Source organism: Falco naumanni, chromosome 7 (genome assembly GCF_017639655.2).
Source record: "Falco naumanni isolate bFalNau1 chromosome 7, bFalNau1.pat, whole genome shotgun sequence".
Lineage (NCBI taxonomy): Eukaryota > Metazoa > Chordata > Aves > Falconiformes > Falconidae > Falco > Falco naumanni.
This window is the reverse complement of record NC_054060.1, coordinates 15,119,838-15,137,325: the sequence shown is the minus strand read 5'-3', so window position 1 is coordinate 15,137,325 and position 17,488 is coordinate 15,119,838. Positions and strand designations below refer to the sequence as shown.

The 17,488-nt window shown below is 43.9% G+C and overlaps 1 protein-coding gene across 1 annotated transcript in view; it reads right to left on the bottom strand.

Moving 5' to 3' along the window:
* FBN1 (fibrillin 1) overlaps positions 1-8,876 on the bottom strand; it is a 157,391-nt gene extending 148,515 nt beyond the window's left edge. The window contains 3 exon segments of the mRNA XM_040601426.1: positions 8,308-8,387; positions 8,389-8,581; positions 8,776-8,876. Coding sequence (XP_040457360.1) covers positions 8,308-8,387; positions 8,389-8,581; positions 8,776-8,792 — 290 coding nt within the window. The 5' untranslated portion in view covers positions 8,793-8,876.
* Positions 8,877-17,488: the final 8,612 nt, after the last annotated feature.

The window sequence follows — 17,488 nt, the reverse complement described above, 5'->3', positions numbered from 1 at the left end:
CTTCCATCACACTGTGACAGCTAAATACAGCAATCCAACAACAGCATTTGACATTAAGTGAATTCTTCCACACTTGCTCTGAAAATCTGACAGTGTCTTTTGCAGGGACAGGCTCATCTAACCTGACAGCCAGGCATTGTTCTCATTCATTGCCAGCAACAGACGCGTTTCTGGCACATATTCCCTCATTGTTCCACTTGAGAATGACAGTGGGTCCAGTTCGACACCCCATCTACGTGGCTGTACAAACCATGTAAAGTGCAAGTATACCACCAAAAAAACTATCTGCTGGGCCAGACAAGCACAGCTGGTAAACAGGAGGGATCCAGCAGGTAATTTCTAAAAATTAATTAAAAAAAGTGCATTCAGGGGACAAGAAATCATAGGACCTTTCAACCCTGGTAGCACTAAATAGCATCCCACCAGAAACAGATGTAACTGTGGTCTAGGGTAATGCTCAGCTCTCCAGATGTCACTTCCAGCGAGAGAACAGGGAGAAACCAGTTTACACCTCCAGCACCACCGACCACACTCAGCATGTACCTGCTAACGGCTATGGATGGAGGCAGGCTTCTAACAGTCTCTGAAGAGAAAGCACACAGCAGGCTCAGCACCTCCGCCAGCCTGCACCGTGCGCTGAGCTGAGCAGCAGTGCAAGGACTGGCATGGGGCATGCTGGCCAGCCGAGCCCCAACGCTAGCCAGCCCCTTGTCGAGGCTTTTCCAGAGGTTGTAGGATGAGCCAGTGCTATCCGCCATCCCCACCTTGGCGCAAACATCAGCATTTAGGGAGTCTCATAAACCTGGCATATAGCCACACCTGTCAGTGAACGCCCTTAGGTGTTAAGCAGCGCCACTAACTGGTGTTTTAAATTTTCCAGTAGCCAAAGGGAAAGCACTGTATTTTAGGTGAGTGAGCAGCGTTTCTCTTCTTCCCTTCACAGCACACTACTGTATCCTACCCTCTGCCTCTCTCCTTGCTGGGAGAGTGATACCGTGTTTTCAAAAGGCCAGTTACAGGCATGCCTGCCATAAGGCAACAGGAAAACCCTGTTGACAGGATCCCGCTGTTTTAGTTCACCTTGCCCCTAGCAGCCACTGGTAATTTACTCTGCATACAGGAAGAGAAAAAGATGAAATATCAGAGGGAAAAACTAAGAAGAAGAAAAGAGACAGGAAAAAAGTGTTCCTGAAAGGAAACAAATTTTAGTTTCAAACATCAGCTGAACATCACTGGATATTCTGATGTCCTCCAGCAAAACATGAGAGAGGGAAACTTGAAGAAGAGCATGAAAATGATTAAGACTGTAGACAAAAGAACTGCGGCTTTCATTTGGTATTTCTGAGGCTTTAATGGTCATGAATCATTTCATAAAATGAGAAGTAGAAAGGAAAACAACAGATTCTCCAGCAAGTCAACATTCAAAATATTCTTCCAGATAAAAGCTGGAACTCCTTCATACTTCAGTGAAGATCTATAAGCAAAACCAGAAGGCACAGGTTTTAATTTAACAGGCTACATTTTACCTCCCAATGTACTTTCCAAAGAAAAGCCCAACTTCACTGAACTGTCACAAAAAAAGCAAATGATTCTTCTCATGCCTCTCTACCTGCACATCAACCTTAGCATGAATGAGGCTGTTCAGTAGGTCTGCAATCCTTTAAAAATAAATAAATCTGAATTGGGAAAGTCAGAACGGACAGGAAAACAACCAAAGGAGACATCCACAAGACAAGACCAAAGAGCTACAAACATATTTTCCAGCACAGTGCGATGGTTAATCAGAAACACTCCAGGCCACAATTGTTTCATTCTACAAAAATATTTACTGAGTCTGGGGAGTAAGACCAAAGTGACACACATGCATCTATATTGTCTTCATCTTCGGAGTTCAGCAGGGAGATGAAGACAAACAAGATGGAAGGTGATCTTACTGCAAGGTGGAAAAAAACTAACGATTAATTTGTTACTATTTCCCTATGTACACATTTGAAGAATCTCAGCTCCTGAAGTCTTGTTTAAGTAGAGATGGCCTCCTATTAGCCAATGTCTACTACAGTTCTACCAAGAGGAAGTTTTCCTGGTGATACACATGGCTAAATAGTTTGGGTCTTGCGTTTTGGGTAGTGCTGTTCTAATAATCACAGGCTGCTGAGTCCATGAACTTATCTGACAGTGTATGAATTTCATATATAAAACATTCAAGTTTGCAAGACGGAAGATGAACGGCAATGAGAAAGACTGTCCCAGGTGAGCAACGCTGCTAGCAACACACCACAGGAAAGGAAAATAAGCATACAGGAAAACAGAAGCTGCAACTTTATTCAATAAGGATCAAATGAAGCTGACAGATGGACTGGCCCCGCCAAATCCTAACCCAGTGATCCTCCCATTGCTCCCAAACCAACTGAGAGCTGCCCTATGCTTACTTCAAGTCTGCATCCTCAGGCCCAGTATTGCCCCAGAAGTTCTGGCACAGCAGCATGAAGTTGCACACGTAGTAGCTTATCCAGTCAACAAGGCAAACATACCCATAACAGACTTAATCTGGTGAACAGCTTGTGGAACCACCGCTGAACACAAAATGTGTCCTCTGCTGGCTAACAACAGGGGAGACTTCTACTTTTATAAACCTTAAGTGGGCTCCTGATTGAAGGAAGTGCAGCTATGGTTAGCATCCCAGCTATGGGCCAGAGGCTTCCTGGGCATCCTCCAAACTATTATCTCTGGAAAGCTGCACTGCAAACTGCAAATTACTGAATCCTGCTGCCACCAAACACACTCTCTACAGATGCTGTACTTCCCCACAACCCTTTAAGCCTCCAGTTTCTAAAGACTGAACACCGCCCATCCCCCCTTGATAAAGTTTTATTTAAACACCAACAAATTGAGATCAGAAAGTCTCTAGAAAGGCAACACTGCACAAAAGATTAGATAATTCCATCACAAATCCATGGAAGAAACGTATTACCTAGAATACAAGGGAAGAAACAAAGAGCAATCCATGGCATCTCTTGTTTTCTGAGTAAGAGCTGTAGCATACATCTGTTTCTAACCTGCCAAGCAATTAAGTCATAGCCAAAATCAGCCTTACATAGGAACCCTCAGGATGGAGAGCAGCCAGGCACCTTCCTGTGATGGGACAGAAAGTGGCAAACCCAATGTGAAACTCTACTCGCTCTATACCAAGTAGAAACCCATCACAGGCCAGCTGTAACTTGTTCTGCAGCGTCTGGGTCAGCATAAGAGGCCAACCTGACACAGCTAAGAGCAATGCAGACCAAAATAAATACATAAATAAATAAAACTAAAGAAGTAAATAAAAGAGGGGAAGAAAAGAAAATAATTACATCCAATCCTGCCCTCCTGATCTTCAATGTATCACCTTGGCAAAGTGGCGCTTGGTGACAGCAAACCTGCTTCATCTGAGTCCCCCAAGACAATTTTACAGTATTTCCAAAACAATCATGTTTCATACAGTACATCAAGAATGTTGCTATACTGTTTATTGTAGCCTTTCTCCTCTGCTCTATTTGTGACTTACCATCATTGAATGGGGAAGAAGCATTTCTCCAATGTGTTTTAGGGGAGGTGGTGGTCCGATTCAAATTTCAAACAACAGACACATGGCATTTCAAAACCGTTTGTGTCTGGCTACAATATAATACGAGAAAAGATGGCAGAGGGGAAGACTGGCTAAGTATCACATGTGCCCAAGACACTCACTAGTGAAAGGGAGACCACAGCAGTACCCACCAAAGGTTTTAACCATAGGATGGTTGTTCAGTGGCATGCCCAAAATTAATTGAATCCTAATTCTGCACTATGAACTATGCAGGCCCAGAAGTCTATCCTCATAAACCAGGACTGGGATTAAGGCCATGCCTTTTAAAGAGATGGTGTCCGAGTGACACCATCACACCAAGATTTAGATGTCTAAGTGGGGAGTACAAGGACCACGTAGGCCTGAAGATCATTTACTTTTTGCCGGTTTTCTTCCAGCTAAAGAATGCTAGCACGCAAGCTCTGCATTGCTACTAGCTCTGGATAAAGCAATCCAGGGCACACTGTTGGTCAGACAGCTTTCCTTAAATGCATTCAAAAATTTCCATATAGTATTTAAACTAGTATATCCCAAAATGTATGTGGCAACCAGGGGAAGACACCTATACAATCAGAACTGAAAACAACGTTATTCCCTCTTCAAATATTAGCCCCTCAGCAAGTGTTAATAGCAGCTATCGCCAGCCACAGAATAGATTTGGTACTGGCTTCTTGCTTGGTTCTGTCTGCTCTCCCTGCTCCTCATCCACACACACCCTGCTCCCCAGAGAAAGTCACACCTACATTGTATCGCATCATACAGTCCTACAGGAAGAAGGGAAACATGTAGACGAGACACAGCGCCAAGATCTATGAACTCATTTCACTCTAGAACTGGATATCCAAGGATAACGTAATAACAAAATAGAAGTATCACAACGACTGACAAATAAATTCACAGAGGTGCAGAATCTCAATGCTGCATGCAGTTGCTGAGGGCTTCAGGTTTTACATTAGGATGCACCGGCATAAAAGTTCTTCATCCTCCATACAGGCTTCACCCCGCCATGGCAGAGGCCTGGAAGGAGCTCAGCCATGCCGCCTGGAAGCCAGCTAAGTGCTCTAGCATACCAGGTATTCCAGAAATGTGCAGGTATTTTGAATTAAGATATTTATTCCCAATTACTCGGGCTGCCTCCTGCTCACAGTGACACTGACAAGGTGTGGCACCAGCAGCTGGCCAGAGGTGTGCAGGCCAAAAGTTGTAAGAAAAATGTTTGTGGTTTTTCAGTATAAACCTGTATTTACTGGTACGGAAAGTCTGCTTTTCTTCAGCAGACTTTTAGTGGTAAATATTGGTTTAAAACAAAACCCAGAAGCCTTAATTATATAGTTGAATACTAGAATTATGTTATAGATTTATAAGATTTATTTTATTTCAGGGAGCAGTGATGCATAAAAAGGGTCAAACCTAACTGAGTTTACTCAATTAAGCGTATCGGTAAACCTGTGGACTTCATTTGCGATGACCAAAAGAAATTGGTCCAAAAAACCTCAATCCCCTGTTGAACAGCTTTAATCCAAGAGTTTTAGGAATCATTTTTGAGCCAGCTATTCCGTTCTGCAACATTCACTATCATTCAACTTAATAAAAACAAAGAAATTACACCATTTTCACACAAATACATGTAATTAGCATCTTAATTAGAGTCATGTTTAGGGGATCCAGAGGATAAAAGTATATTTAAGTAACAGCTTATTATTTTAACTTGCTGAATCACAATAGATTCCAAAAAATTTCCATGAATAGAGAATCTAATTGTATTTTGAAATAATTACTGCCTTTATCCTGATTGCTTTCTGATCATTTAGAGGCACCAGCACAAAAACATACATCACCTTAGACCAAAACCAGATAGCATTACAAGGACTTCACCGCTAATGCCTTCATTGCTGGACCAATTTAAACTACATGAGAAGCAAGCTTAAAGTCTTAAAATGGGTGCATAAGAGGCATTTCCACAGAATTTATAATTATTAAAGTTAAAATATACTTCTAGAATCACGTTGTATGTTCAGACAGCTCACTGGCATAAACAATGAGGCAAAGGTCACAAGGACGAAAGCAAACATCTTCTGTGAACAACAGCTTGCAGTAAAAAATGGTAAGTGGGAAAAAACATGAGAATTGAAACAGACCTTAGGCTTCTTCATTTTAAACATACAAGACCAGTATTCACACAGAGCCTAAGCTCAACACTTTTAAACCCTAAAAGACTTTCAATAATCATAATCAAACAAACAAACAAAATATCTAGATGTAAAAGGGTTTCTCTAAAAATGTATCCCCATGCTCCTACCATCAGAGCAAAAAGTTCATTGCAAAAAGAAAAAAAAAGTCTTAGTCAACTACAATAACATGAAAATAGTTTCCCAGCATCTGTTATGACTTGTATTACAACTCTCAGATTCCCAAATGTATTTGTACTGATGAACACATTTAAAAAATAGTATGTCTTCTTGTAAAACCACATTTTTAGTGTTTTAGTCCTTCAGTAACAATGAATTCTCCTTGTCTAATACATATACGGTTCCTATACATTCAAAATATGTTTTCCATCTGGCTTTCCAAAGAATTAGTTCCAACCTTGTCTGTTAAAATGACAATTCTTTTTATTCATACTGTACAGTACAGTACCACACCTAAGGAAGCGCTCACAATTTCTAAACTGGAAATACCCAGCAGGACTCAGCCAACAATGATCAAGATGACTGTGTGTTAACAATCTCTTCCAAGTAATTTGGGAACTCAACACTCAGCCTCAAATGAGAGTTACAGAAAAAGGTCTAGCAAGCAACCCGACTAATGATTTTTGTCTTTACTGTATCTCAGATCATCTGGCAAATAACTGTATCCTTGTCAAGAACTCATTTCCCAAGGGCATTCATTCAGATTAGTAATATTCCAAACAACTGACTAGATATAAAATACCTAAAACTGATATTGCCATTACCTCTACATTTGCAGATTGCTAAGTAGCTCAGTAACTCATAATGTGCAATAAAAGAATCATTGCAAAGTACATAAGATATGGAAGGCTTCCGTTTAACAAAAAACCCCACTCATAAAACTAAATACTCACCCTCACCCATTTTAGATTCCAAAAATAGTTAACACTTGAAGTGTCATCTCTTGATGCACTATTATTACTGTCTAAACAGCAGTTTTAGTGTAACAGTTAACATTCACCAAGTCCCTCAAGTCAGCACATGTGTGCTAGATGGCATATTCTGTCCCACTGATCAGAAAACGGTGTTTGTCAGTTTGATGTTAACTCAGAGTTCTATCATGAGAAAGCTTATTAAAGCATTCTGAAGAATAAAGGCACTTTCTAATAAATATTTTTCCTTATCACCTTTCATTGCTCGCAATTAGTTCTACAAACTTGACTATATGTCCTCCTACCCTCCAAGGTTTTGCCACAGGAAGGATCTACTTTGTCCAACTGTTTCTCTTGTGACAAGGTATAAGGAAATGAAAGAAGAAAGTCTCACCCTACAAAATCAGAGCCTTGAAAAACAATAGCAATAACTTGCATCCATTTTTGCAGCACGGGGACCTAAAATCATAAACCTTTTCCAATCAAGTAAGCATTAAAAAAAGCCAAGAGTGCAAATCTGAATATAAATACATACTATACACTATACAAATATGAGGCAATTAGCAAGAAACTAAAGCATGTTCATCAAGGCCTCTAAGAATAAAGCTGTAATAGCTCCTTTTTGAGGAAACCGGGAAAACAGCCTGCATCCCTTACTGAAACATAACTATCTCTATATAATTTTTGCTATGTTTGCCCTCTGCTGAAAAGGTGCACTAGAACACCTGAAAATGGATACCTCTTTTTTTTTCTTCCAATATTGCAAGCTTTTCACCTCTACAGTGAACCAAGTTTTCAACAGTGCACACACGCAATGCCTTTCAGCTGACTTAACTGTTTTTCATTGGAAAGGTGTTCCATTAGAACTGGGGAAACAGTTTGCCTGACAAAGATTTACCCTTTGAAAACCCACTCTGCTAAGCGTGCACCACGACTATTTTAAATTCCTGTACGCTTAGGTTCACTCATACTAGCACTAGATAGCTCTGATACCAAAAAATGGTCCCTATTCTTCCCTCCGTCTGTGCCATGCCCAGGTCACAAGGAACCCCAGGCAAGCAAAGCCAGTCCGCTTGAGCACACGAGAAGATGCACATCGCGAAAGGTTTAAGGTGGAGATGAAAGAGGACAGCTAATGAAAAGGGCATGCTGTGGTCTCCGGGCCCCATCGCTATTCTACTTTATGCAAAGCAGAAGTACGGGACGCGGGAGGAATGCGCAAGCCCGCCGTGTGCCTTTATCTACGTCTCTCCTAGAAGCTAAATTAGCAGCCTCCGAGCTGCTGCGGCTCGTCCCCGCGAAGCATCACCCACCCGAGGGCGAGGCGCGGCTACAGCGCGCCGGGGACCGGCACCGCGCCCGCGGGCAGCGGGGGGCCGGCAGGGCGGCCAGGCTCCGCGCCCCGGGATGCTGCGGGCGGCGCCCACCACCCCCCCGGCCCCCCCCGCCCTCGGCAGGGGCAGCCCCCGGGGGGGCTCCCCCACCCCCGCCAGCGCCCACCGCCAAGGGACAATGGATACGGGCGCAGGGATGCCGCCGCCGCCAGACCCGCGCCGGCTCCCGCACCCCGCCGCGGCGCCCCGGGGGCCCGGCCCGCACCTACCCTTTGAGCGCGTCGTGCCCGCCGCCGCCCTGCCCTCGCCTCTTGGCCCGGCTGGCCCGGCTCTCCTTGGCGCTCACCCCCCTCGGCGTGCCCGGCGGCGGCGGCGCCCGCCTGGGACGCCCACAGCACGGCAACTCCCAGGGCGATCCCCAGCAGCCGCCCCCGCCACATCGCGTCCCCCGAGCTCCGGGCTGCGAGCGGCCGCCGCCTCCTCTCCGCCGCCGAAGTCCGCCGGTCCCCCGCCGCCCTGTCTCCGACCGGCCTCTCCGAGGCGCTGCGAGGAGAGAGAAGGGGAGGGGGGGGTGTTAGGGACCGAGGAAAAGCGGGCGCGGCCGCCCCGCGCCCCCCCGCCGCCTGCCCCCGCGCCCCGGCGCCGTCGGCCCCCGGCCAGCCCGGCGCTCGCCCGCCCGCGGGAGGCGGCGGCCGCGGGGGATGGCGAGGGGCTGCCCGCAGCCGCGCCGACTCTACCTTCCCTCCAACGGCATCCGCGGGGGCTCCCGCACCGCCGCGGGCAGCCCGCGGCCGCCGCCACCGCTCCCGGAGCCGCTCCGGGGCTGGAAGCGCCCCCCGGGCACGCACCCTCCCCCGGCCGCCCGAGCCGGGCACCGGGCGAGCCGCGGCGGGCGGAGCGCGGTGCCCGGCCGGGCGCGCCGTGGCAGGGAGCCCCGCGCCCAGCCCGCCCGCCCCGGGGGAAGCCCGCTGCGAGGGGCGCGCACCCGCTGGAGCCGCCGCCGCCGCCGGCTGCCGTTCCCGCTGCTGTTCCAGCTGCGGCCGCTGCACCCACCGCTGCTCCAGCTGCGGCTCCAGCTGCCCCCTCCCTCCTCCTCCTCCTCCTCCTTTTTCCCCTCCTCTCTCCCCCCCCCTCCTCTTCAAGTATCGCCCGCGCACCACTTTCTCGCGAGAGAGAGGGGACTAAAAATGTCCCCCCACCCCCGAACCGCCACCCGGGGGGCTCCCGGGGCGCTCGGCGGCCACCGCGGCGGGAGGCCCCTGGGCAGCCCCGCGGCGGGTCACCTGCGGCGGGCGGCGGGCGCGGGGCCGCAGGGATGCTCTGCCCCGAGCGGCTGCCCGGGGGCCGCAGGCAGCCTGCGGTCCTGCCCGGTAGGACGGGGCTCTGCCGCCTCCCCCGGCGGCGGGGGAAGCCGCGGCCCGGTAGCGCTGCCGCTCCGCGCACCCCGCGGCTCCCCGGCGCACCCCGCGCAGCAGCGCCGGCACCCGAGCGAGTCTTGGTGCGGGGCAGCGCAGTAAGTGCGTAACACAGGGCGGGGGGGGACTGAAGGAAGCGGACGCTTGTGCCTCCGTCTAAAGATATGCATATGCCCTAGAGGTGCAGCATTTTGCATCTATGCAGTGGCTTAAGAAAAAGAAATAATGGTATCTGTATCCCTTATAAGGAAAAGCTGCAACGACGTTGGCTTTACCTTGGAGGCTGCTGCAGAATGGATAACGCGCTTTCCAGCAACTAGGATAGCACGAGCTCTTCCATACATCCTCCTACATCTCTACAGCCACCTCCAGAACAAATGCATCCTTCATCCTTATCAAGGAAAAAAACCCCAACAAAACAAAACAAAAAAAACCAACCCTGCAGTTTTTACTTAGGCTTTTGGGTTGATCTAGAAATCCTGCAGAGCAGCAAACCACTAGCACCCTTTGAAAGGTAGAAAGTTGTAACACCGAAATGATTCAGGGTGGGGGGAGGACAGTTAGTAGTTAAAAATTCAAACCCAGATTATACACTCCAGTGAGTGTCCCACTTCAACATACACAGAAAATACAGAACCAAACAAAGCAAACCTATTACACTAAAAGTAAACTTCTTCATGAGGGCAGCGAGGTGCTGGCCCAGGCTGCCCAGAGCAGCTGTGGATGCCCCATCCCTGGCAGTGCCCAAGGCCAGGCTGGAGGGGCTGGGAGCAACCTGGGCTGGTGGGAGGGGTCCCTGCCCATGGCGGGGAGGGTGGGGTGGGGTGAAACTAGATGGTCTTTAAGGACCCTTCCAACCCAAACCATTCTGTGATTCTATGATGTTTCCATGATCTTATCATTTATGCATTCTGCTGCTCCCCACAAGTATTTTGGCAGAAATACTGGATTTCTTAATTCGCAGGTACTTTTGGGTTTTGTTAGTTTCAGGCAGGTACTGACGGGGAATGGTTCTGTATTATTGAACTGATGCTGCGAAAGCTCAGCTGCACAATTCCATAAGCAAGCTGCTGACCACTCACCCAGAGCAGCTGCTGAACCACCCCTGGCCAAAGATAAATGCATGGTGTATCACATACCACTAATACTGAATTAGGAAAAAAAGAAGCACCACCTAAGATTTCCTAGCACCAATCTCTGTTTACAGCTGAAATGTAATGGCGACACAAAATGTGATAGATGCTATTTGAAATATATAATTGGAATCAGTTTAGGGTAGTTTTTATATCACGCATATGAATATGAATTATCCTTCTAAACGTACATAGAAGTATTTAAACTAGTAGAGGAAATGCTGTATTTGTGCATGCTCACCACAATAACAACATTCTAATCATTTTGGCTGATTTTTACCATCAAGAAAAGTGGTGGATTCCGCAAATTACAAAACAGTCATTTGATTCTGATTATTCCAAAATCATTGTTCAACAGTTTAACATGAACACTTTCAGATGGACACTTAATATACAGGTAAAATGTAGATGTGCAGTGAAATACTACAAGATACTGGCACAAGAAAGCAGTAATGGGATTCAGAGCATGGCTTTTCAGTGTGTCTGAACAAGGCCCAAGACAGTAGCAACCCAAACTTTGTATCACTGTTTTGTAACTTGTACAACATAAATCAAGGGAATTAACTGTAATTCTGCATGCAGTTTGCACCACAGAAGTAGAAATTAGGGGTTTCAATAGATGCTGTATGTTGATTCTCCTGCTACAATCCAGATGGATAAATAGGAATTTGATTTTTCCAAGTTTTTCTTGTTTGTCTGCCATATAAGCAAAGGGTTTGGGGGGTTTATGCCTATGCTTATTGAAGCGACAATATAGCATTGTGTAAAGGATTTTGTATTTCTTTGGCAGAAGCAAATTAAAATTTGCTTAAAAAAGAAGGCAGACCAGAATAAAGGTGGTAGTAACTGTCCCTGCTATTAAGAAAGCCAGAGCATGCAGTACATTGATGTACAGTTCTCTTCCTTCACCCTCATCTATGTGTACAGCAAAACCTAAACATTTATTTCATGAATATAGAAGGTAAATATGTTTAAACTAAACCACTGCAAAAAAAATGTTGTCAGATATTTACTAATTATGTTTGTAATGCGAAGATAGAATTTACCAGTAAACGAAAGTGAGTTATGAAAGGAATTCTGGGTTACTATTTACTCAAACATTCTTTCAGTTTCAACATTTTCTGTTTCAACTGCTTTAATTTTCTGGATGACCTACCAGAAAAATATCTAGTCTGTGTCACAGGTCAATGGGATGATTTTCTCATATCTTCTAGGACATTTTATGATGCATTATTTGGTATCTTGCATGGTTGCAGAAATGCGGATTACACTATATGAAGTAATGTTATATGATATGTGGGCTGTCTCTTAATTAATCTGGTGAAATATGTAGCACATCATCAACTTCTGGTGTGTCATTTTAAAGAATATGCTTATATATTGGAAGTACTTAAATTGTTGACAACTTCAGAAGGCGGCCCACCTGGGTTCTCAAACCACTAGAAAAATACACTGTCACAAGCAAAAGGCTTAAAACAACTTCTGCTCTCTGCTGCTGAACAGAGCTGCTACTAAGGGCCATCCACACACTTTCCCACAGCCACTTGAGCCTTTGCAAACATTTGGACTCTGAAGAACATCTAGACAAACAGATTCCTACGTGGCCTCCAAAACACTTGTCATCCACTCAGAAGTTTCACTCAAGAAAAAAAAAATACAAAGAAGCAACTCTGGTGATCCAGCCCATCACAGTCTCCGGTGACAAGCAAAAAGATGGACTCTTAGATTAACAGAGATCCAGCAGCTCAGTGATATTTGATCAAACCTGGGAATTCAACCCAGAAACAAAAGACGCCAAGAACAAGGCACGTAACATCCCTGCTACATGCACAGCAGAATTTGCCTTAACATGTAAACAACTATTTTTTCCCCACGATGCTGATTCTTCCAGATGATTTTGATGATCTTACAGCTGTATCTTGGAGGATGTAGACGGCATAGGTGGTGGTGGCAGGGCCCAAAATCAGGGGAGGATAATTACAGGTAGATTGATTGTATCAGGGAATAATAGAGAAGACATAGACAACCTTTTGCAGTTAGGTATCAGCTTGGAAGCAGTGATCCTAAATATTTACATAACTACACATGCACATGCTCTAAATCAAGTCCAGTACATTCCTCTAGCAAAACCTTGCTCCTAGCTAGCTATGTTTTAGTGCACCTCCCTGTGCATATCGACATCATCTACATAAATCATTTTATACAGTGGCTAAATTCTTGAAATTTAACTGATTGTCAGAGAAATACCTGTTTGTCCTGCTATTCGATTTTCATAAAAACATTGAACTGAAGTTTTCAGTGCTGATGATCTTTGTGTTCAACAGCAGTGATGCAAAGTACCGGTCTCCCTCTTTCCTGGCCTTTACCAAGCCAGGCCTCTTCATCTTATGCAGGCATTCCTTCCTTTCCTCCTGTAGGATGCTTATGAGAATTCTCATATTTTAGAGACATCGTTTTGAACTGTTGAGAAGAAAAAAAATAATCTTATCACTGGAAGTACTGTGATGGAGTTGGGAGTTCATTTCATTCATTTCATGTCATTTTTTTTTTATTTCAATTTGTATGAACTTTTGCAATAATTGTGGGGTTTGATCTGTAAATTTACTCCAACCAAGTGAGCAAAAATAAGTATGTCCATCTTGCATATTTCTTTATTAAGAAAGTCTTGATTATGCCAATGAAAACAAATAGTGTGGGAAAGTTTTGATGTGTGTATTTTTTTAAGTACATTACAAGCACAAACAGTAATTACATCCAGACAACCAATAACTGGTTTAAATCTGAAAAATAAAAAATAAAAAAAATGTAGGTAACTCAAAATAAAGCAAACATCACCTATTGTTCTTAATGCTGTTTGGTCAGATAAACTGTGACAACTAGCTATGAAATCCAGGAATGATAGCTTTTAGAGGACAGATTTCACTTAAGTCTTTTACCTCATTTTTACAAATGGTTTTATAAGTTTTCATCTGTCAGCAGAGTTTATAATGATGGAGGAGGAAATCCAGCCTACATTAGCATACAATTCCATAATCTGTGATACTGTGCAAAGTGTTGGGGTAACATTTCTGTAATATTATAAGAATTAAAAGAAGATCTCTCTCGGCTCAGACATTAGGGGCCTATATGCTTCGGAGGAAATTCCAGTATTTTCTCTCAGTTTGTCCTAGATGACCATAAACTTATCACATTTTATAGAAATTCAGAACATGTCTCTTACTTACCCCTGTATGGAACACTTTTAGCACAAAGTTTATGTTGTTCTAAACAAAACAATTCCTTTAATTTACCAGAACAAGGCAAATTTTGATATCACACCACCAAAAACTGTAGAAGTCAAACAATAATTGGATTTTTCTTATAAAATCTGAAGGAAAAAGGTGTTCTTAATCCTCTAAACCACTTCCATTCTTCAGTACCAGTGGCAAAGAAAGCACGAGGAAACTCAAGAGGTGCCCTAATTCAGACACCCCTTTCTCAGTACCATTTTTAGGAAAGTTCTGTGTCACATTCAGAGCTATTTTCTTTTCACTAGGTCTCATTGTAAATCAATCCTTACCTAGCAAGAGTGAAACTGTTACGTTTCCATTTACTGAAGACATACAAGATTACTCATTGCAGACCTAAAGAAAAAAATAACCAGAAGAAATCCTATGACTTCTATTCTGTCCTCCAGGATGGGTAAGCACAACCTATTTTTGTAAGCCTAGTGTTGAAGAGAAATACAACTACAGTACAGTGGAATGGATTATTTTTTTTAAATCCCAGTCTAATACAATACATACATAGACACATTTGATTCTATGTGTCTAGCTAGAAAAACTAAAGTTGAAAAATAGCAATTGTTTCTTTGATTTAAAAAGAAAAAAATATTAATCCAGCCTTAGTACAAGAAAAGGAAATAGATAAACTACCATTTTCTGTCAGCTATAACCCTGTCAAATTTAACGGGAACTCTGCCAGAGTAACAGTTGCAAGCCGAGTTTCCTCAATCTGACATTTGTCCCACATGACCTCTTAAATCCCACCTGTAAACTCAGAAGTGAAGTGAAACAAATTTCATGGCTTAGCATGAAATGCCAACTGCTGGGTGAATTTTCAGGCTAACACGTTGAGCAAAACGGATATAGCTTTTTATTAGGATTAATACATTCCAAGTGGGTGGAAATCAGTAACTAGGAGCCTCTTCTTGTAGCTCATTTATGCAGAGCTCCCTACTGACTCGAACAAAGACAGCTGAATCAGGCCCTACATTCCTTCAAACATTGTGTCAGCAAGGGATTGGGTGTCTCTGCCTCTGTTTTCCATCCCAGTGTTCCTCTAGCTATGAGATGTCTCGGTTGATAGGGAGTTACCCCATGATGCAGTTGAAATAATAAAATAGGTAATAAGAGACCAGGGATTAGACTCTGAACCCACCACATTCCATTTGCAAGGCCCTTCCTTTGAGAAATAACATGATGAGAGCATTGCATATGGCTCTCATAGAATCAATGATGAATTTCAGTTGGAAAAGACTTGTGGAGGTCATTTGGTCCGGAGTCCCCTGCTCAGAGCAGGACCAACATAAGAGTAGGCTGCTCAGGCCCTATCCAGCTGAGTTCTGAGTATCTCCACCAAGTGTGGACACCCCACTTTTCTGGAGTAACCTACTCCATTGTTCTACAACCTTCATTGTGGTTCATTTTGCTTAGTAATTAGTAGGAGTTTCTCTTAGAATTTGTGCCCATGCCTCATCATACCACTGCTCACCACCCAGAAAAGTCAGGCTCCATCTCCTCTGTACCCAGAAGACAGCAACAACATCTTCCTTAACCTTTGCTGCTCTCTCCTCACAGAGCGTTGCTTTAGCCCCTGACCATCCCGGCAGCTCTCTGTCAGGCTTGCTTTAGGTGTCATCCGTTTTTTGGGTTTAGAGGTGAGGGGGGAGCTCGTACCAGAGTGTCCAGAGCTGGATGCAGTTTCTCAAGTACCAAAGGAGAGAAAGAATCACTTCCCTCCACCGCCTGGGTACGCTCCCACTGACACAGCCCCACGCGCAGCTGGCCACCTTCGCTGCAAGGGCGCAGTGCTGACTCACGTTCAACAGCGACGAGGCTCTGAACAGCACTTTCCTTTATCCAGTAACTTCCCAAAGGCTGACTTCATTTCCTCAGGTTTTCTAGATACCAGTAAATCAATGAGATAATCTCATCTAGAGGCTGTGATTTCTTACTGGGTATATAATCCTTTGGGGATTCCCCTCCATCTGTTGAAAGTATTAAAATTTACTTACTGAGAATCACCGGGGTGGTGTTTTATCGGATTCATACGTTTCAGCAGCCAGTCTTCATCGCCTCAAAACGCCCATCAGATGCAAGGTCTTTGATACACCACACTGGATAGCACATGATCCATTTAATAATGCATACATCTTTAACATATTGCATCTTGCACTTCCAGTATCGTTACTTAGGTACATTAAGTCCACAGAAGTCAACAGAAGATTTCCTATTAACTTTTAAGATTATTTTGTTTCATTATTAGTCCTTTCTCATTTATGTATTGGCTCAACTCACAGCACGCTGATTGCGTCCTAAAATAAATAGCTGTAAAGCATCTATATACCGCAAATAATCAGGTTGCCTTTCTTTATAAGGAAACAGGAAATAATTGCAGTTAATTCAAGAACATATTCATTCTACAAGTAACCAAATTAAATTAAAGAAGCCATTTGAGTAGGAAGTTGCAATAGATTCCAAATATTGTGGCTCAAAGTGGGAATGAGAAGAGACTGGAGGAAACGTGGGTAACTTTTGCCAGTGTTTCTAGCACAAATTATTCAGATTACAGTTTAAACAGAGGAAGCAATTCTAACATTTTAACAAAATATCTTTAAACCTTTTTTAAAAAACATAAAAATATTGCCTCTAAAACATCCCTAATGGTTTGCAAATTATCAGCCCCAGATCCACCCAAAATTGCTATTACTGTGATGAACGGGGTGGAGTTCAGAAGAGATTGGTCTGCTACATTTCTTTTTTAAAGGGACAGATTCTGACACTTTACAAATTTTAAATAAAAATGTTGAACACTGTTTTAGCTCTGTCAACTCCTTTCAATACCAAAAAAAAAAAAAAATACCACATAACTTCAGATGAATAAGAATAGAGGTCGAACAGGCACACAGTCGGCAGAGGAAATGTCATCTGACACCCGTAAGCGAGAGCCAAGGAAAAATACTCATGGGCAGGAGATGCTTGGGAAAAAGGACATCTCTATCTATCTATCTATAGATATATGGATATATAGTAAGGCTGACTTTTCCCAATCCTGTTTGTCAGTTAAAGGACGGAAGTCTAATTTTATGGATGAAGCAGCGGGTGATGTAAATAAGGAGATTCATGCTGCCTTTTAAAGATAAGGAAATCTTTCAGAGGCTCCAGCCTGGACGCGTTTTATGATAAACTATTGGGAAAACAGAGTTTCCCTGCACTGCAATGATCTGGAGAAACTTCCTTTGGCACTACAAGCCTAGTCCAAAGCCTGAGATAATTTTTTTCCCTTCCACTTAGTTCTGTGGACTTTAGAGCATGCCCTGACTTCAGCGTGGTGAATGCTATTCCATCAGTTAAGCTGAGCTACAGCACTGAAGTTTCTGAAAACACCACATTACATGGATTCTAGTGCACTATGGAGAAGTGGAAACAATGCCTTCTATATAACTGGCTACAAAGTCTTTTCTCCTTTTCAAAATACGGAATTCTCTGCATTCTTTGGTCCATACACGGGGCTCTTTACCTGCCTGAGTTTTTGTCACAAACAGCAAAACAGCAACCAGTCTGTGCAATCTTGCTGACTAATTATTCAGTCCTGCACAGTTAAAATACAAAGGGAAATCTTGGCAGTGTTGTGTAAAACAA